We start from the raw sequence: 21,080 nt of genomic DNA on the forward strand, positions 1-21,080 counted from the left end.
CCACGCCCACTTCCTGCCCAATAACCACAGAAAATTACTGCTGAATTCATTTCGTTTCGTTTTGTTCGTATTACTTGAAATGGGTTGCACCCCGGAAAAAGTTGCCTGCTGAGTCATGGGTGGAAATATTTTGACATTCAGTTGGTGTGGCATGGTCACAAATTTGAGGGAGTCCGTCGTTAGTTAAATGTGTTGTAAGAGTGAATAATTTGTGTCCGTCCCTCTCTCCTGTATTTTTTGTTGGTTGGTTTTTTGTGGGTTCTTTACGAGAAGATGACACCTCGGTGGGGTCTGGAACTGGCTTGTGGTCCAGCTACGAGTATGAATGAATATTTAACAAACTTGTTCACAGTTCCGAGGCGAATGTTTGAATATTTGAGTTGGACCGAAAACCAGGAACCGGACCTGGGAGCATGTGTTGGCATGAATATTGCCAGGAAAAAAACGGGAGATACATCTCTATTTCTCTGACCCTTTTGGGGTCTACAGATATCTCAACTAATTTACACATTTCAACACCGCAACATTGCGTTGTGTGAGATTATTATTCAGTGTGAAAATGGATAATATTCCAAAGAAGAAGAAGAACTAAAAGCAGTTTAAAATTCCATTGAAGAAATTGTATTTTATTTATTTTTGCATCTCACTTATTTGTAATGGCTTAAGAATTATTGCAAACACTTCCTTGGATTTCATTTCAATTGATTTACCATCGCAATTTCAATTAAATTTTGCATTTGCGTTTGCCTTGGCGTTTCATTTCAAATTTGTGATGCTGTACATCAAGTATACGCAACGTTGCAGAAAACTCCATACAATTCTGTTTATTTTGTTGATTAAGTTTTGGTTTTATTCTTTTCGGTTTTACTGCGTCTAAAATTGTAGTAAGTCTTTTATATACTAACTAATGTGTACATTTAGTTTTCTTTTGGCTTTCTTCGGTTATACATATGTATATGCATGTAGTTTAATGATGAATGCGGGGGCTCTTTCAACGAACAGCAGTACGAGTATCACTCGCCTATTTACATAGTTATTTATCATTTTTGTTTTTTTAATGTTTAGTCTTGGAAAATCAGGTTTTTATAATATATCCAAAGTTATACATACATATTTACAATTTATAGTTCAAGGAAACTCATTGAAATGGTAAAGTAAAGTAAAATATTAATTTTAATTCAATTATAGGCAATATCTTATATAAGGTTAATTTTAATTTATTTATGAATGAAATTCTTAATTTGTATATATCGTATTTCCGTTCTGGAGCAGTTCCATTGGTTTATATTATTCTTGCTTATAGTTTTTCTTTTTTTATTAAGTATTTATTGGTTTCTTTTAACTGAAATATTTTACAACCATGTCGGATTCCAATTGATAAAAATTTAGTAAAATATTCTTAATTTATTTATGGGTTTTACACTGTGCCTGCTATTTACACAATTCTTGCAAATTTTAAATCGAAATATACGATATGCCTGGCACCAGAAATATTGATCTTAAACATTCATTTACATTCACACGGCAAACAATTATTAATTGTATATGTATTCATATAATTCATGGAGCTATTTGGTATGCATTGCATTTCGGGATGAATGTCTGTCTTTTGTCTTTATGTCTTTTTCTGGGGATAATACATCGAATAAAATCTTAATTCATAGCCTCATTTATAGCATAAAATTCGAGGTGAGTAGCAGCCGCGACTCAGGTCTTGTCCTCGGCCACTTTTGTGCCGCTGATTGAACGGCAGACCTGGTCTACGTTCGTACCCAGAGTCCGCTCACTGCTGCTCCGGAGGCAGCTGATGATGGGTGTCCTTGTTGCGGTGGCTTTGTTGGCTCTCAACTGGCAGATTTCCATGGCCAGCACAAATTTAATAATCCACAAAAGTGTCAGAAGCGTTGAAACATTCCGCCAGTGCAAATAGCCCCGACATCCAATTAGCACTCTCCAGCTGACGCTCCCCGACTTAATGGCCGAGGCGGAATATTCACCTGCAAAAATGTGAAATCAGAGCGGAATACAGAATTCAGGTGTAAAGTTGATCATAGAGGGTACAAAATGTTGCGGTTTTCACGAACCAGCATGTATCCCACCGCCAAACACGAAAACTAATTCAATAATTACACTAGGATCCAACCAATTTCCCCTTGCTGAACCCATCAGAATCAATTTCTAGGCTGTAAATGAATCCATACTGACACACAGCCTCTACATTCGATTGGGCAAATAAAGTGCCCATTGTAATTAAATATTTCTATTGAAAATTTGAATGACCAACACGAGTGGGCGATTGTGTATCCTTCCGAATTTTGTGCATAGCTAATATGTCTGATGGATTTTTGTGGCGTTCGCGTGAAATGCGCACAAAAGCAAATGTTGAAATTGTATAAACATGGCCCCAAAATGAACTGAAAGTATTAGAGCAAATAAAACCGATTGGCACGTGTGTATGATCTCCCACCACCTCATTAGACACGCGGAAACTCCCCCCAAAATATGTATAATAAATTAGATTCGAGTTTCATTGAAATTAAAGGATAATTCTCACATGAATATGAGTAAAGGGAAACCGTTTATTCGCACCAGGAGTCTTCAATGTGATGTTGTAATCTCTATTGCTCTGGAAATATAGTGCAAGAATAGTACTCCTGATCAAGCGGAGTGTCAGCAAAATCACCACAATTATGCCAAATGAATAATGATGTCGGACGTTGTATTCGCCAGCTATTCAGACACCCCTCGAGTACACCCAAATATCAATTACCATAACCACTGTAGCGATAACAAAATCAGGCGAGTCATCGAAAAACATGGCTAAAAAATAAAAGCGAACTGCAAAAGCGTTATGCAATGCGGTGCGCGGTGCCTGACAAATATGTATGAAATTATTTATTTAAAATAATTAAACTTGAATAATTTTAAACGGCAACCGCACTCTGACATTGGCACTCCATGATGAAGACTACCCTGTGGCAAGGGACAAGCGTCAGGGTGCAGGGGAAATAAGCAAATTAATTATGCCACATGGAGTAGAAGGAGAGGCAGGACTAGGACGGACTCGTTCTTGCTGATTTAATAAATCACAGAGAGGAGTGCAATTAAAATAAAAATCCCTGAATAAATAAATGATAATATCATTAAGTTATTAATAATCATTTGTCATGGCGGTAACAGCAGCAGCAGCAGCAACAATTTCACAATGCCACAACCATTGTGCCACAGAAATGACATTAAGTTTATTAACCTTTGGCGCTTGCATAAAATCCATGTATGTAAAATTGTATTAATATATGTATAAAAGTACATCCAGGGGCGGCAGAGCATAGGCGCTCCTTCCAGCCTATAATTTCATTTTGTTCTCGCACCCTGCCACGCCCACCCACCCGAACACACGCACACATATCTCTAGAGCATTGTTTTTCAGTATCCAGGGGGCTTTAACATGTTTTCACTCGTTTTCACGGGGTTAATGGGGAGAAAGAACTGGGTAGAGTGAAGAGCTCGAAGCTTTTCCTTTATCTGCGCCAATTAGTCGAATATTAAAAATACATTAATTCATTGTTATAAATGATATTTGTTGTCTCCATTACAATGGAGCAATTTTGCAGAAAATTAAATTGTAAATTGAATTTTCAAAAAATGCCAACACACAAATACTCGTACCAGTGTTGAGTGAGGGGGGCTTTTGTTTGCCCTTTCTGGCCTAGACATGAGCACCACTTGACACCTCCTGCTCCAGCTCTTCTGTCATGTCCTTTCCGTCACTCGAAAGTCTCCCACTGTGAGGGCGGCATTTTTATGGCCATTATTTGTAGCCTGGAATTGTCAGCGAGCCTGGTCTGGTCTGGTCTGGTCTGGGAGGCTAGGAACTTGTAACTGCCAGTCGCTCTTGGCCGAAAATGAATCTGCTCTTGTCCTGCGTCAGGTGTCATCAGTCACCATCATTCAGCATCTTTTTTGTTGGTTTACCTCTCGAAGGGAGTGCCTCTCTGAAAAGTGGGGATTGTCAGCTTTTAAGTAGCATGCTTCAAACAGCAAACGACAGGCGTCACAAAAAATGCGAGAGGAACACATGTCAAAGTTGACAGGAAAGAGCAGGCCCAGGATCAGAGTCCAGAATCCAGAACAGAAACAGTAACAGAATCAGGAACTGTTTCAGCAACAGGACCCCCAACAGTCAGATGAAAGGGAAGCCCAAAACCGATTTAAATACAAACGGAAATTTGTGGGATCCAAGAGACAATCTAGACCAAACGGAGAGACAAATAGAGCAGCAAACAGAGACAGCCAGGCAGACTCTGAGAGAGATGGATATCCAGACAGATGGCTAACTATTTGGAGACGACATTTATAGGTCAGTCATCGCCATCTCCGTCTCCATCTCCATCTCCATTTCCATCTCCATCTCCAGCGTCACGGACATTTACCTCGGCATCACTGTCATTGTTGTCACCGTCCTTGGCTCATCCTCCAACTGAAAATGGAGGGTGGACACTGTTGTGTCCTACTGCTCCTGTTGCCCGGCGGACATTGAGCAAATAACGCAATTGTGGCTATTTTCGAGATAACAATAAAACTGCAACCATTTCGTTTCGTTTCGTCTCGACCCGTTGTCTCGTTTCGTTTCGTTTCGTTTGGTTTGGTTTTGGTTTCATTTCGTTTCGTTTCGCTGCCATTGTGTTTGCCATTGTAGGAAATTGTATAAACAGAATAAGAACCCCTCGGAACAGCCAGCCACAGTGGTTGTGCGGCACGGAAAAGCCTCAAACAAAATGGTGTAACATTGAATGATTTGTTCTTTCGTACGTTTTTAAGGATGAAGGGAGAGTGTAATGCGATGACTGAAGCTCTGAGAAAAAAGATTTTCTAATCCATTAGAGAATATGTGTTCTGGATCAGCGTTAACAACGGATATTTATACTTACGTCTGTAGGTTTCTATGGGAACCAGTCGAAGATATCTCGCCGAAACTTCTTTTTAGTGTTTTACTGTGGAATTTTGGATATGCCTATGTCTCTGCTTTTTATTGACAATCAATTCCGCTCAGATATCACCAAGATTTCTTTGAGCGTACACTTTGGATATTTTCAAATTAAAAATTCCCATACATCTCCTACCACTGTGCGTAAATTTCGCGAAAATCAAAAGTCAAACCAAACAAAAACGCATCCGAATAAAATTCAATTAAGCTAAATGAAAACTTAATTCAATTGGCAGAGCCATACAGAAAACAGTTAAGGCAACCCCGATCTGCCCCGGCTGCAGCGCCTCTATAGATATATATATATATATATGGTGTACCCCTTTTTCCCCGTGTTCCCCTTACCGTTTAGCACATGGAGCACAATGGTGCGGGGCGCACTGTTTGAGGGGCTGCAAGTGTAGTTGCCGGAATCCAGCTTCACCACCGCCGGAATGATGAGAGATGCCGTCTGAAAAGGCGCACGGATACGTACCGGAGTATATAAGTATACAATATATTTATATATATTTATATTTATATTCATTATTCAGTTGTCGAGAGAGTAGTCAGACAAAAGAACTAGCGTGCTTCTGGCAGGATGTTGGTGGAGGAGGGGAATGGAATTCTGGGGCAATATTAAAAATTATAATTTGACAAACGTTGACAGTAAAAATTTAATAATACAAATTATTTTACCTGCCACGCATTCACGACAATTTGCGTAATGAAAAGGCATTTAATGTGAAAATTTGCACTGGGTATAAGGGTGAGTGGCAAGTGTGAAGGATGGGGCAGAGTGCTGATGTGGGGGGAGTGGCACAAATGTGGTAAGCCACTTACCGTTATCTGTTTAATGAAACTGCTGCTTGGCAGCATTGTTGTAGTCATCACCGTTGTTGCTGCTGCCTCTTCTGCTGCCGTTGCCGTCTCTGTGCTTGGCAGCCCAGTGGTTGTTGTTGCTGTGGTATCTGCTGTGGATGCAACACCATCTTGTGTGGTTGCTGTGGATACCAAGGTGAGCACGGAGGCTGCTGTTGTGGGTGTGGCAGCCCCAGCAGCCGAAGATGTTGCAATATCGAATCCTCCATCAGCTACTGCCGGAGCCGTTGTCATTTCACTGACAGCTCCAGTCCCGGCTCCGGTTCCGACTCCGACTCCAACTCCAGCCACATCATTCAGGGATATGGCATCTAATATATATGAGCGGGTTATGGTACCCAAACCATTAGCCGACTCCGATGATGTGGCGGCTCCTGTTGCTGCTGCTGCCATGGTTGTTGTCGTCGTTTGAGCCGTAGTCGTTGTAGTGGTTGTCGTTGTCGTTGTTGTTGTGGTGGTTGCCACTTCCGGTGGCAGATCGATCCGTTCAATTTCCGTACGCCAACCGCGACGATTATGCAAATAGATTTGCTTCTGATTGTAAAACCAATTAATGAAAAGCGGCGGCTCCAATGCCTGGCTAATTATGCAACGCAATTTCACTTGACTTCCGGCCTTCACATGGCGCGTCGACTCGCCAATTAATTCGGTTTTCGGCTCTATATTGAGAGAGGGATTGAGAGGAAAGAGGAAAGACACACACATATACTATAGAGAGTGGGTTAGCGGAAGGACAATCACTCACAGGCAGCCTCAAAGTTTGCCTCAGTCGCAAGTGCAACGGTCATTGATTTATTGTCTCTGTCATTGAAGATTTATAGGTGAGGTCAGAGTTCTGATTTTGATTTTGGGCTTGGTCTAAGTTTCGGTTTCGTGGAGGCCACTGGGTCAATGGAATGTTTGAGCAGCGGTTTTGGTTTACAACCAGTGGCGAGCACTCGATGTTAAGTACATCGCTTGTGTACTAATTCGATAAATGTCTAATTGGATTTTGAACCGGTTAACACTTTCACTTGGAGGGGTAAATGCAGTTAATGGGAACCGCGCAATTCTTAAAGATCTTGGCTTTACCACCCCTCGAAGCGTTTTGAAACGTGAAAGGTGGGTAGATAATTGCTTCTAGATTGGGTTCTAGTTAATAATATTTTAGATTTAAGATTGGTAAAGAATAGCTTCAGATAAAGTAGTGTTAATTTGGAGGGACCCCTTCCAGAGACTTACACAAACAAAACCCTTAAACCACCCTTAAGCTAAGAACATCTTTCCTCAATCCCCAACCATACTCACCCACAATCCTTAGATGAACAATAGCACTGGCTTTGGGCTCCGTGGACACCTGACATTCGTATGTGCCCTCATCCTTGACCTGAACATACTTGATCTGCAAAGACCACCTCTCCGGATTAGGTGAGAAGACCGACTGGAACCGCTGATCCGCAATGAACGTAGTCTGATCCACCGTAAGTATGTGGCCGTCCCGCATGCGTAGCCAGGAGATGGGCTTCTTCACCAGCTGTTTGACCTGCCGAATAATATAGAAAATTTACTTTCAATTAGCGGGCACTGGCTCGAAATTTTGGTTTCAATTTTTGAAATTGATTCAATTATTCCTCTCTGAGCACCCGCACACACACACACACACACACAGAGCAATTCAAACAGTAAATCCCAGCTGTCCGAGACCCTGGAGCAGGAAGTGGATGATGATGATGATGTCAGCAGAACTTTGCCATGTTTGTGTCGTAACCACCTCTCTGCTCTGAGGCTCATTTCACATCCACCTCTGCTCTCGTAAGGCTCTTGGGTAAACTTTAACAGGAGGATAGGAGGGAGGGAGAAATTGGTGGTTAAGGAGGGTTTTAGGCTTGGGTCAATGAGAAGACGGTAAACAATAACGATAACAAAACGTCGATTCATTTGTGTCAATAATGGCAATAATAATTTAGTAGCAATTTGTCGGAGGGGCCTCCTCTTCGCTCAACGAAAACAAAATAATATACATTAAATACGGTCCAATGAAGGGGAAGTCCCTCGGTCCCTCCCTCCCTACCTTCTCAGGGAAACGTGTTGTAAGGATACGCCCGTACCTTACATGAATAAACATTATCTGTTGGCCCACTTTGCAAGCAGAGACACTGAGAGGTACTCCACTAATTACACTGAAGAAACCGTAACCTGCCAGATATCATTATGATGCACCGAATCGTCAAACTATTCTCTCAGTGTATCATAATCAATGGAGTGGGTGTCATTGTGGTAACTGGCCAAAAGGAAGGCGTCTGGCACATCGTGACAGAGGCAAATGACAGTCTTTGAACCACTGCCATCAACTACATTGTCGGTGTCAGGGCCCCCAGACAAGGACTCTGACGACGAGGACGACGTCGGCGACTACGACTACGACAACGTCATGATTAGATACCATAATCATTTGGGTTTTATGTCCTTGTTGTTGGTCTTATTGTTGTCGTGGTTGTCGCCATGGCAGTGGCATTAGACAGTGGATGTGGAATTGTTACTACTGCTGGAGCACGTGCTGTCAAAAACTATCCTTTCTAAATGAATATGAACATCTCCGCTTGACTGACAAATCATCTCAATATGAGCTTCCTGTCATCACCTGGAAGGCAGCGATAGGAATCATCAAAGAAAATCGTGAGATTCAGCCGAAAATCTTCTCCTATTCTCATTTTTAAGAGTACAATGGCATTTGAGTAGAGCTTTTCCCACAATACAGTGGCACATTTAATTATTTTCCCTTCAATAAGTACAATTACATATACTTTCGACGGAATTCTTTGAGTTTCACTGATTAAATCCTGTTCGTATACTATGATTTGGCCACCTATCAAGAGCCAAATCGAAAAATCATTTGATCGCAGTCACTGTGCATGGGCCAGAGGGGGAGAGGGAGAGAGAGAGTTTATTAAATTTTGCCACGGCCACGGACTCTTTGGAGTCTGAGGACATTATTATCGGGGCTCAGCATCGACATTATACTCGGTATTAAGTGAAGATGCTTATCCAGTCAGAAGGCAGGAAGGCAGGCAGGCAGCCAGCCAAGTCAGGAGACTTCGAGTACGTGGCAAGTGTAAGTAAGAGACCTGCCCCAAGCGGCAATGGGGATGCCTCTCCCTCTGGCTTTGTCCCTGAGGCTGACAAATATCCCTGTGTGGCACTGCCACCGGCTTGGCACTCCCGGCTACATGGCCCTGGCATTAGCTAATTTAAATTTTCGCTGTTTGGCATAGATTGCGGTTCAGCTCGCCATAAAGTGATGGCTTCTGTGGACGGCGGACTATCAAGATGCCCGAGATGTTTGCCATTTAAATATTGTTAATTAGTTTTAGACTGCAACTCAAACTGTGTCACTTCCTTGATGTCACAAGAACTCTTGACTGAAACGAAACTCTAGTCAAAGTCGTAGCTATAGCCATAGCCGTGGTCGTAGCCCATATCCATGGCCATATCCTTGTCTCGTTTGGTTTTATGTTCCCTCTGGTGCCGTCATCGTCATCGTCGGCTTTGGTTTGGTTTGGTTTGGTTTGGTTGGGTTTGAGGCCCTGTCTGCAGAGCATCGTTTTCCATCACAGACGAGCAGACAACAAAGTTTGCTCATAACATTGCGAATTTTCGTCTAAACTTGTTTGCAAATAATTTCTTTTATTTTGTTGGTTCTTCAGTGCACGGTCTTCCTCTTTCTTTTCACACAACAATACACCTCAAAGTGCCTGCCTTCATATCCTTAGCAAAAACATACCAACAACAAAAATTGGAGAGAAAACTTTTCGCTGACTTTGCCGGAAAAAAAGGAAAGAAAAGACTGAATGACAGACTTTTCTGAGAGGTGGAGAGATGATGGCTGTCGATTCTGGGTAAAAATATTCAAGTGCTCGCAGGCAAAGAATTTTTGCGGGTTCCCTTCTCTTTTATTTTCTGTATCGTCTCGATTCGTTATTTTTTTTTTGTGCCCCGTGCGGCTCCTCTTTGTGACGCCCACGGACCCGAAATGTATTATTAATTGATTAGGTTTAAGCAGATTTGAAGATTATTTCGAGTATATAAATACATACATATACATATTTATTCGCGCACGATGCCGATACAAGTATTCCAGCAGCCAAAAAGCGAGTGAGCTCGGAGTGTGTGTGAATGTGGGTGTATTCAAATTATCTGATAAATATTTTATAGTAGATTGTTTTTTGCGGGGGGGTTTGGAAGTGGGTAGGAGCTCAGCGCTAAGGGGAAGATGCACAGCTATGGGGAATTCGATTTTATATAAGATTTATTTTGCATTTATTTGATTGTGATTATGTGTAGTTGAGAAGTGGATGAGGTAGCGAGGTATGGCATCCAAATTCTAGATCAATATCTAATATTGCTAAAAAAAAGTTGGGATAAAACTCAGGTAGTTTGCCAACCAATTTGTGGAGAATGGTGTGATGAATAGAAGAGACGACTGGAAGCTGAATATTCAATAAAATGAAACCGTAGAAATATCCTTAACCTTTTCCATGACCTTCTTTGCCTTTGTGCATTTCAGACAACCAAAAATAATTATCTCGTCGTTTTGACTATGTATTTCTTCAACAATATTTAATATCAAAACATTTCCATTTATTTTTCGACAATTATTGAAGCAATATCCCTTTTCCGTTTTCCAAAAGCCAGACAAATAACGATTGCAAATGAAGAGGGGAAAAAGTAAATCGAAAAAATACTTTTGATAAATGTATTCGACTTCAAAGGTGTGCAAATAAAAACATTTTGTGCCTGCCACTCCACTGCAAAGTTGCATTTTTTAATTAACTAAACTAAACCGAGAACCCCGCATCCCTCCCTTTACTCCCTGCTGCTTTTCCTTTACACTCGAGTTCATTTGAATAAGCATCAGCTGAAAGTATCCCCAGTTTTGTGTTTGAGCATCTGCAGTTGTCAGCTAGATGGAATATTTATTTCTTCAACTTTAAGTTCTGCAAACAGACACTTGCCAGTAATTTCCTGGCCAAACAGTAACCAGCGGCAGCAGCAGTGTGGCAGCGCTACTGTAGCAGTGGCATCCAGCAGCGCCAATTATAATTTGCAATGCGAGACGCGAATATACGGATGCAGCTGTGGATGCAGCTGCGGATGTGCATGCGGATCTGAATTTAGCAGGCACAGCGCCAAGGAGCGAGTGAGTAACTAAGTTATTAGCGGATGCCAGAGCAGCTCTCTCGAACTCCCCACTCCCCACTTCCCTGATCCTTCTACCGATTCGTGCGTACATAAACACTTATATATTTCAGATACATACATAAACGTATATACGAGTAGTGCCAACAATTTGGGTCATCGTTTTTGAGCAGCTTCAAACAAAAACAAGAAAAGATGTTGGCTAGACTCGCCGAAACTTGAGATACCCTTTTTGAACCATGATTTCAAATACCTAAGCATATGCATGTAAATCTGCAATATGTAACATTTTCTTGGACTATTGTTGGCACATTTTTAGCTTTACAAAATTACTAGTTTTTTTAAAGAATTATTTCTATTCCTTATTTCTTAGAAATAATCTGGATTTTCATATAAAAACTTGCTTTTCGATCGATAGTATATATCCAAATACCGTGATGTTGAATCTATACATATTTTTATATATATATATTTTATTCCCTTTTTGAGCTCCACTCAATATTACATAAGCCCTTTTTAAGCGTATAATGTGTCTTCCGCTGCCTCTGCCACTTGAACTGCTTGTGTATGCCCTTTGGCCAGGGCGTGGCATCAGCATCCACATCGGCTTCGGCATCAGCATCAGCATCCACATCGGCAATTTCCGGTTTTGTTTTCCCTCAGTTCCGACAGCGGCCAGCGTAAATTAGTTCAAAGCGCAAAAAAGTTGGAGCCCGGCGGAATGAGAAAAAATTCAAATCGGAAGTCGGGCCAATCGATGCCACTTCCCATAGTCGGTCGCACCAACCCCCACTCCCACCCCCAGTCGCGATCCCTTTGCCAATTTCCACCCCAACCCCGAGGCCTGATAAGGCAAGGGCGGAGGCAGAAGCAGAGACCTGTATAATCAGCTGCCTATTATGAATTATCAATGATTAATAAAAAATGTTTAGCAAATATTTTTACAGCGAGCAATTTTCTGTTGAATAAACAGAGGAGAAAAGAGTTTTCCTTGGGCTGGCTGATTGAATTTTCAGGGAGTTTCGTGCCCAGTTCTACCTTTGTTGATTTCCCCCTAGAAATTTGTGAGCTATTGATTGCTCTCTTGCTTTTGCTCTTGCTATCAGACCCGTCGCTCGTTCGCTTCTCATTTCAAAGCCGAAACCCAATCAGTAGTGAAATCTAATTGAAGGGAATGGGATCATGGAAGGGAACGGAACGGAGCGGAACGGAACTTACGTTGCATGGCAGATAGGCATGGGTCCCGGCCTGGCTAATTATTGTCTGGTAATCATCTATTGTTGGTGGCGGCCTTAGCGTTGTTGTTGCCACTGGCCTGCGTGTTGTTCTCCTCGTTGTCGTCGTTGTCGTTGGGGCTGTCGTTGCTGGCTCTGTTATTGCGGTGGCAGATGCATTCGCAGACATTCCTACGGCTGTGGCAGCCGCAGCCATGGTTGTGATTATGGATGTGGCATTGTTGTCTCCGTGTGTGATTCTATAGTTGTGCTCCGGCAATTGCTGCTGCTGGATATTCCGATTGCTCATAATAAGATTCGCCTCCAGGGCAGCGGTCACAGTGGCCATTGTGGCAGCGGCTGCGGCTGTGGCTGTGGCCTGCTTCGATCCATTGTTGTTAATGTTATTAATGATGACATCGTTGGTGGCAGGAGGAGCTGCATCCAAAGCTGCATCCAAAGCTGCAGCTATTGTGTTCCCAATCGCTGTGGGACTCCCCCCATTTGCCTGGGTCATTTGCGTTGTCGCCGAAATTAATGCCGGCGATGCCTTAGCTGTCGCCTCGCGCTTTGATTGAGTTCTTTGAAAGGTCTGGCCATTTATCCCGCTGCTCTTTAATATTGATGTTGGCCCAGGCTCAGGCCCCTCCCCGCTGGCAGCTGAAAGATACACAACAAAAAAAGGAGAATAAATAGATTGTGAGTGCAAATTAATGACTTAGTGTTTTGTTTAAGGTCTTCTCTCTGGAGGGCCTAGATATATTTCAAATGCCTTGATCCCCATTTGTCTCGAGTTTTGGCCAACAACAATTAAAACGATTTACGGCCTTGGAGCATGTCTGTTCAATAAATTAATCGTCATCGTGGGTCTCTGCACCCGCACAATAGTCTTCAAGTCAAGTCTTTCGGAGCGGTATTGATAGCTTAAACGAAATTAATTAGCTAATTACGATCTGGTACTCGTATTGATTGAATGGGGAATCAGACTGCAAACAATAAAGTCCTTCCATCCTCTCATAACCGAAAATCAAGCTCTTCTTGAAAGCTGTTAATTGGGAGATTACAGTCGGTGATTGGGACCCTAGCAACACCCAGGCTACCCAGTGTTCCAAGGAGACCTCGGATACCGAAGGGTAAGCCTAGCCATATGGCGGCCCAATACTCCGCCAAAAATTGCAATAAAATATACTATATACTCGCATGAGAATTGGCCATAATTTATGCACCTATGACACTTGTTAGCCTTGCAACCAAATCGAGAGCTCTTTGGTTGCCACTGCCACCCGGATGCACCCTCCATGCACATGTAGCACGTAAATTTGCCAAATTGGCGACATAAATTTCAAAAGTAAACTTTTCCAAAAGTCAAAGATAGACAGAGGGAGCGGAAAAGAGGACCATTTTTGGCAGCCTGTAGATAAGAAAGTCGAGCAATGGTTCTGGCAATGCTTTTCTTGAAATTTAATTAAAATTGAGTGCAATTTTTGATTTTCCGAGCAAATAAGTGGCACAAGCGGCGGATGCGTAACTTTCTCTCAATAAACTAATGAAAAACGATCCGAAAAGAGACTGAGCGGGAGAGTTGAGAGAATGTACTCTTCATTAATGATGGGATAGAGGGAATACATCAATAATTTTCTTAAATATTTTCAGAAAACGGAATTACACAACTTTCGCTTAATCAACTAATGAACAGCGATCACAAGGATATACAGGGCGATTTAGTGAAAGGGAGAGTGCAAGGGAAAGTGCTCTCCATTAACAATTGAGCCATGATGGGAAAGGGAGAGAATCCTAATCAAGTTGAGCATTTTGTTGTGCTCAAAGTAAATGCAAAACTCGGAAAGCCTCCGTTAACGAGCCCCAACCAAGTCGTGCGTATATCTACGTCGGGGGTGCTCTCTCTCTCTCTGTCAGTCTGCAGTTGTGTGTGTGTGTGTGGATGTATCTGTGTGTGAGTGTGTTCAAGTGTGTTTAAGTGTGTGTGCGTTATCATGTTTTATGTTTATGCTTCGTGTACGTGCAATAAAGATAAAGCGATTCCATATAAAAAACTTTTTAATTGCCTGCACTAATGATGCACTGCAGCCAACTTGATTATAATAAAGTTGCAAAAATTCCATTTCCCTTCGAGGACAGTGGGGCAAGTATTAGCTAACTATGAGTGAAAACTCTAATTAGTCTTGAAGCTTAAAGCTTGCTTGCACGCAATTAAATGCGAAATGTAGCAGGGTATTTAATTTAATCTCATTACAGAACGCTAAAGTGATATTTTTTATTTTATTTAAAACTTATTTAAGCATATGGTTTTTGCACAACTAAATATTAATACAAAAATGAAACATAGTCGCACTTAATCCACAATTAATCAAATTTTTGTTCGCCCATAGATATGTATCTCTTGTCTACAGCTTTTGGATTCTTTTATCTCCTTATCAACGTAAGTCAACCCACTGTCCACGACTTCAACTCATTTGCCCACAAATAAACATATACATATAAAACCCAACAGCTGTCGACACCAAGTCCAAGGCAGCGCAGAAGGGCCAGAGACAGAAGGCGGCACAGTAGGATGGTGGGAAGTGGGCGTGTATGCCAGCGATGAAACAAATCAAAACAGCGTAAAAAAGTGCAATAAAACAGGAGGATTCCAAGTAGGGAGAAAGACCCTGGGACCGGCTGCAAACCGAGGGAAAATGAAAACAAAATAATAAACTGAAATTATTAAGAAAAAAATTATCATTTAGGACAGTGTCAGCGAGGGTGAGCAGACAGAAGAGTAAGGGCGAAGCAGAGGCGACACTTGGGGGAGCCTTATAAAAATTTGCTTAATCTTTGTGTGCGCGAAAAAGAGAGAGAGGAAAACGAAACAAACTAAAAAGTTGTAAAAACACACACGAACACAGCCACACCACTGCAAAAACAAATTGTGCGCAAAGTAAAAAATAAAATCAAAATAAGAAAGTAAGGCCCAGGAAGACTTGCCAGATACTCTTACATTTCCAGGATTTGTTCCGCTGCTACAGATACAGATACAGAACACGAATAGCGAAAGTTAATTGTGTTTGAGAATATATATGTACACTTTATAAGGTCAGAAACGCAACTATTTGTGCCATTCAAGCGTCTGCTTCAAGTCATATTACCTTCCGAACGTATATCAGAAAAGTTAAGACAGAATAGAGTGTTGGTAGCCGGCAAGAGAGAGGGAAATCAAGTCGAGCACTTGATGGAGGATGGAGAATGGAGAAAAACTTGCGTAATGAGCCTTGCAGGCGAGCAACTGGGGACCTAGAGGGGCGAAACTCACACATAAAATGGGCCTCATCATGCAGAATTTCATTGACTCGACTGGGGTCGACCAGAAGAGAGGGCTAGGGTGCGAGAAAGCGGAGAGGGGAAAGCTACCGAGCAACTTGAGAAGCAGCTCTGCTGTGCCTTTCCCATTCTCTCCACCAAAATTAACCGAGCAGCCAGGGCTCAAGTCCCGCGGGCATTTTTAGGCGAAAGTGTTTTAATCAAACGCCTCCTTACACTGGTCCGAGGACCGTAGTTCCGCTGCCGCCACCATTGTTGTTCTTGGGTACTTGGTTGTTATTGTTAAGGTTTCGTTATTGTTAGGGTTACAACAATCAACAAAAATAACAGTAGGAATAACAAGAACTATGCGGAAAATCGCAGCTGAAAAGTAGAAATTTTCCACAAAATGATTGTTTTTAATTGGGAGGGAGAACCACACAATCGCTATGAGGGAGAGAGCCTTTCTTTCAGTGTATCTTCCCGGCAGGGGTACTTTGAATGATGTCTCTCTGAGGTCCGTGCCGGGTTCTGACAACGTTTCGACACTGTTCCTAATTATGATGGGCATGTTGCTCAGATGATGAGCCTAATGCTGATGATGATGATGATGGAAATTGGCTTAACCCCAAGGCACCGCATCCCGGTGCGGCCATAATCTCCCTTCAACACTTCAATGGGACACCACTCCACACCGCACTCGACACGATGCGGACAAGACAGGACACTCTCATCAAAATGCCGGCCTAGTTTCGTGGCACCCTCTAGCGAGAGGCAGAAGGCAGCCCAGGACCAGAACCAGGACCGGGCCGTAACTTTGTGTAATAATTGTTGTTAAGCGTTTAAGTCGGGGCGTGCCACTTTGGCGGCTAACCGAATGGCATCTCGTGGGAGTATAACCCGAGACTTGAGCAACTTATCGCTACCGCATGGCTAGCAGGCCAAAAAGCCAACAAAATTCCAATAAAGGGGCACAAGAGTGGGGTCCAAAACGGGTAAAAGAGGGCCAGAAAAAGTGAGCAAAAGAGAGTGCCCACTGGAGTCTGAAAGAGTGAACAGTGGGTGTAGAATAAGTGACTGAGAAACCGGGTCTGCGGTTGATCTAGGTACAGGCTTTGGGGCCTGGGTTCTCGAGGGTATGAGCCTGCTTTCCAGACTGGCTTCACTTTTGGTTACAGTCTCTGAATGATGCTCAACTGGCCAACAGAATTTGATTAAACAAAAGTAAAACTTTTTAACTTTTTTTCGCTCTTTCTCTCTTGTTATTTTGATTGTTGTTATTTCTCGTTCAATGGCCGGAATCTCCTCTGGCGTTTCGGCCATCACTTTCATGGCCAAACGAATCGAACAACCAAAATGGGGTTAGAGGTCCATCGCCAGAAGATACGGGGGATCGGGGATAATCAAAGTTCCAAGCTTTTAACGCAATTTAAAGCATCCACAGCCACACCCATCATCGCTCACCCACCACTCGGCCTTGCTTTGCAGTTTTTCCGCTGCACTCGAACTTTTTCTATTGCACATAAAAACGGGGGCGGGGTTTTTGGGCGGGGCGGGGACCGTTTGATCGAGTTTGGTTCATTGATGGAAATGTCGAGAGTCACTTTCGTTATGCTTTCACCCTCCCGTACTTTTAGTTTACCAATTTGTGCCTTTTCATGTTGCCATTTTGATTTTAATTACCTTTCTCTCCTTCTGTGCTTTTTGTTTGCTTAACATTGCAGCTCAAGGACTCCATCAAAGGGCGGGTCCTTATGGGTCTTATTTTTAATGGTTAAAGGTACAAATTGTTAACAATTTGGCAATGTTTTTTGGGTAGAAAGATTTGATTGATTTGGCAGGACCCTAAAATAGGTATGTATTTTTGAATTGTCTACTAATTGTATTCACTTAAGTTACTACATCGTCCTACTCAGAGCTCCGATTATACATTTACCTATATGTCTGCCTTTGGAAAATTAAACCTCAAACGGTTGAGGGATTAAAGCTTATTTTGCATATATGAATTTGGCGAATTTCCCCGCACCTCTTTCCTTAAGAATTTTGTTTGCTCTTATTTGACTACAACCAGAAACAGCTTACATTCTTCCACCCATAATTCCCGCGCACAAATTCCAACATAATTTAAATTGACCCCCAGACAAACCCAGTAAAAAAAGCCGAACAATGCCTAATACCCATGTCCTGCCCTGGCTCCCTTTCAACGACATACAGTGCCTGCTAAAATATGCACAAAGGCCGAAGATACGAGTACACACGGCAGCAAATGCTTTAAATTCACCCGCAAAATGCTTTTAAGCCGCGCATATCAAATTGTTTTTCCAGAAAAACATGGGCAAAGATTCGCAGAGAGAAGGAGAAATGTGCCAGAGAAAGTGAGTGAGGGAGAGTGAGAGAAAGTAATTTAATATGCGACAAATGTATCGTGAGAAATAATTTCATATTTGACGGAGCTTACCCGGCAAACAGACGAGCAACGCCATAGCCATCGCCCAGACGAGGATCAGGCCGCGTCGCATCGTGGCCAACTCCATTAAAATGCCAAGCAAATTGATAATCCTTGCGCCGTGACACGCTGTGTCCGGGAACGCTCTACGTTCCGCGTTGTGCGTTCCGCGTTCCGCGTTCCGCGATTCGCGACTTGCGATTCCCGTTTCCTTGGCTCGCTGATGGAGTGGAGGAGTCGAGGAGTAGTGGTTGGGATTGGTGTCTCCTTGGCCAGCTAAATATGCCTTAACTGGGTCACATCGGCTGTCTGGCTGCTCTGGAGCTAAAGCTGAAGCCTGTGCAAATTTATCCTGCGCGTGGGGCTCTTGGGCCCCGGCAATGTTCGTTATCGTTGTGGCTGTTGCTAATACTGCTTATACATCTTGACACGAGCTGCAGCGATATCTTCTTCTCCCAGTGGGTTCTTTGGCGCGCAAAATCGCATGGTTAACATATTTTCAAATTGCGCTTGCACGCGGTAAGCTTTCAGGGATAATCTAACACAACTAAAAGCAGAAAATGTGGTGCAGACCTTACTCAACAACGTGGCCACTTTTAAATATTCTCCCACAAAGCGTCCACCGAGCTGGGGTCATGTACTACTCGTAGGTTCTATCTTCTAACGTTCTCTGGGTCCTAAGTCCCATGTCCCAGTCCCATTTTATGGCCAACGTTTCTGTGCCGCGTTCTGTTTTGATATGTTTGTGTAAGTTTTCGGTTGGCTGGGGCTATGTGGGCGCCCTCTTGGCATTTGTTGCCCAACCATTGTGTTCCAACCTATGACAATTCTCTGGAAAACTACCAAGAAAAACGCTCTAATGTGGGAAATGAGAATGGGTTAGGGATTGAATCAATTAACCCTTTATATGTATAAGTAACAAGTTTTCTTTTTACAGAGCTACTATTAACAGATCTACCGGGAATCAAATGATTTCTCGTATAACGATTATCATAGATTATCTATGGACGTACTCTACTAAACAATAAGATTTCAACCTAAGTGAGATATCATTATTTTAACTGGATTCATATAGATCCACACTCGAATCTAAATCCTGCTCTCCCAAAGCGGGGCGATTTCAAAGCGAAAAGGTTTCCCAGAACCTGGATACTCGTATGTGTCGTTGTATAAGCTTATGGTTGGGCATTCCATTTGGCCAAATGCTGCTGCCGCTTGCCCGGTTTCCTTTTTGTTGTGGCTGCTTGTGTTACCTCATCTTTCTTTTACGCCCCAGACTATTTGGCATTAACGAAATTTATTTATGCGGGTGTTTAGTGGGGCGTAAAAGGAGTACATATGGCCAACCAGCCAGCCAGTCGGGCATCCAGGAATCCAAGCAGACGGAACAACACGCCCTCCGAGTCAACTTACAAATGCAGGACACGCGCTGGATGAATTGAAAGGATTCTCCATGGCCAGGCAAGGTGTACGTATAGTATAGATATACTTGGGTATAGGTGTAGGTAGGTCGGGGCCTCTGCCACGTCTGGCTGGAAATAATGATTTAAATGCTGTTTTGTTTCAGCCAACAGATGGGCTCTAAGTGCGAGTCTACACAAGACTGAGTCTCAGTCCAAGCTGGAGCTGGTGCTGGTGCTGGAGCTTGAGAGATGCCAGCACCATACATAAGTAATGGCCGTGGAGTAGTCGGTGGCCCAATGATGCGTTAACTCAAATGTTAAACAAATGTAATGTTCCGGACGAATGAGTTGTATGCATTAAGGGGAACTGAATGCGGACAGGGGAAAATGATAAGGGAAAAGGAAAAGAAATTGGACCTTGAGCAGCTCCGGTTGTCTTGGATAACACAAATAATATTAAATTGATTGCACAAACAAAACAGCAGCGGAAGTGTGAATGATTTAACACAATTCTTCCTATTTCTACTCCCGTTTCGGGCCCCACGCTCTGGAAGAAGACTCCTAACTGCTGTCCGTCCCCGGTCGGGTCTTGGTCTTGGCTTTTGCCATCTGCTTCTTGATTATTGTAGCCGTTGCTCGGCGGCGCGGAAAGCGGGAAATTCTCGTGTCTTGTAATTTAGTTTATTGCAATTGCTATTCAATTTCGTAACTATGGCAGCAATTTCATATTATTATATATGATTATGTTGATATTGTTATTGTTCAAAGGCACTTCAAGCAGTAAAGCATGAATTTTATCAGCTATTTTTCAAGGATGTTGTTTTTCGATAGCATTACAAGATTAATTATATGAGAAGTATTTAAATTTATTGTGGTTTATGGTCTGATCATTTTTCATTTGATTTAAGCTTTTCATCATTATTATATTTATTAATGACATTGGTGAGATTTGAATGATTAAATATTACATGTGTGTTGCACTCTTTTTACTCTTATGGTAATAAAAGTTTGATTAAAATTTAATTTATTTTTTAACATTGACTGATCAACTAATTACTGAATTAGTTGCTACTGAAATGTTTGTTTAATGGCTTGCTTTTCAGCTTATCAAATTAGAAATGTATTGGACTATACGGTAGATCCATCTTTTTGATCTCAGTTTGGTTTAGTTTTTGTCATTTCTATTCAATTTGAACACAAAATGCATTAACATAATTAGTCTTTCACTTTATGATGGTTAGAGGTTGTACATTTTTCCATATTTGTTTAAATCTTTATTCCCATAGCAATCGTTAGAGTGCACCAGAATATTAGTGTTAATCAAGTTTCAATTTAATTAAACCACAACCACAAAGTTATATCAAGCGCTTTTAACTATGGACCATTCTCGTTGTAAGTTATATTTGTTTGTTAACCATATCAGTTTCTATATTTGAATTTGTTAACCGTTTCGCTTAGGTTAAGTGACGGAGCGAGGAACGTACCACGCTTGGCACCGGCTAAAAGGAAACTAAGCCAACTGGCGACAGCTTAACATAGTTCAGCGAATCGTGACCCGAACTTACTTCGGTTAAACTTCGTGACGTATACGCAATATTTGATTTTGCATCACTCACATCTTCCTGTTAAGCGGTAGCAGAGAAAGAGAGAGTCTGTTACTCAGACGAGAAAGAGAGCTGTTAAACAACATTTAGTGT

At 42.2% G+C, this 21,080-nt stretch overlaps 1 protein-coding gene and 1 long non-coding RNA gene across 3 annotated transcripts; both read right to left on the reverse strand.

Moving 5' to 3' along the window:
- Positions 1 to 1,052: 1,052 nt before the first annotated feature.
- dpr15 (defective proboscis extension response 15) lies at positions 1,053 to 20,899 on the reverse strand. Of its 2 annotated transcripts, none has more exons than XM_015182454.2 (7): positions 20,830 to 20,899; positions 17,993 to 18,527; positions 12,242 to 12,897; positions 7,136 to 7,370; positions 5,810 to 6,507; positions 5,333 to 5,438; positions 1,053 to 1,997 (listed from the first exon to the last, which is right to left on the reverse strand). In XM_015182454.2, exons 2-7 carry the CDS (start codon positions 18,066 to 18,068, stop codon positions 1,708 to 1,710), a joined length of 2,061 nt encoding a protein of 686 aa, XP_015037940.2. In that variant the 5' UTR covers positions 18,069 to 18,527; positions 20,830 to 20,899; the 3' UTR covers positions 1,053 to 1,707. The 2 variants fall into 2 exon arrangements, with proteins under 2 accessions (XP_015037940.2, XP_001359490.4); XM_001359453.4 differs by having other exon boundaries at positions 20,799 to 20,897.
- On the reverse strand, positions 3,495 to 4,428 carry LOC117185667 (uncharacterized). Its single transcript, XR_004471141.1, has 2 exons — positions 3,976 to 4,428; positions 3,495 to 3,922 (listed from the first exon to the last, which is right to left on the reverse strand). It is a non-coding gene; the product is annotated as an uncharacterized lncRNA (long non-coding RNA).
- Positions 20,900 to 21,080: the final 181 nt, after the last annotated feature.

This window comes from Drosophila pseudoobscura, chromosome 2 (genome assembly GCF_009870125.1).
Source record: "Drosophila pseudoobscura strain MV-25-SWS-2005 chromosome 2, UCI_Dpse_MV25, whole genome shotgun sequence".
NCBI classification, from domain to species: domain Eukaryota; kingdom Metazoa; phylum Arthropoda; class Insecta; order Diptera; family Drosophilidae; genus Drosophila; species Drosophila pseudoobscura.

Excerpts from the sequence above, each read along its gene's own strand:
- dpr15 (XM_015182454.2), bottom strand. The coding sequence starts at position 18,068 with ATGGAGTTGGCCACGATGCGACGCGGCCTGATCCTCGTCTGGGCGATG. Across the intron at positions 12,898-17,992 it reads GTTGCTCGTCTGTTTGCCGG|CTGCCAGCGGGGAGGGGCCT; the intron begins GTAAGCTCCGTC and ends TGTATCTTTCAG. Across the intron at positions 5,439-5,809 it reads GTTTCATTAAACAGATAACG|ACGGCATCTCTCATCATTCC; the intron begins GTAAGTGGCTTA and ends GCGCCTTTTCAG.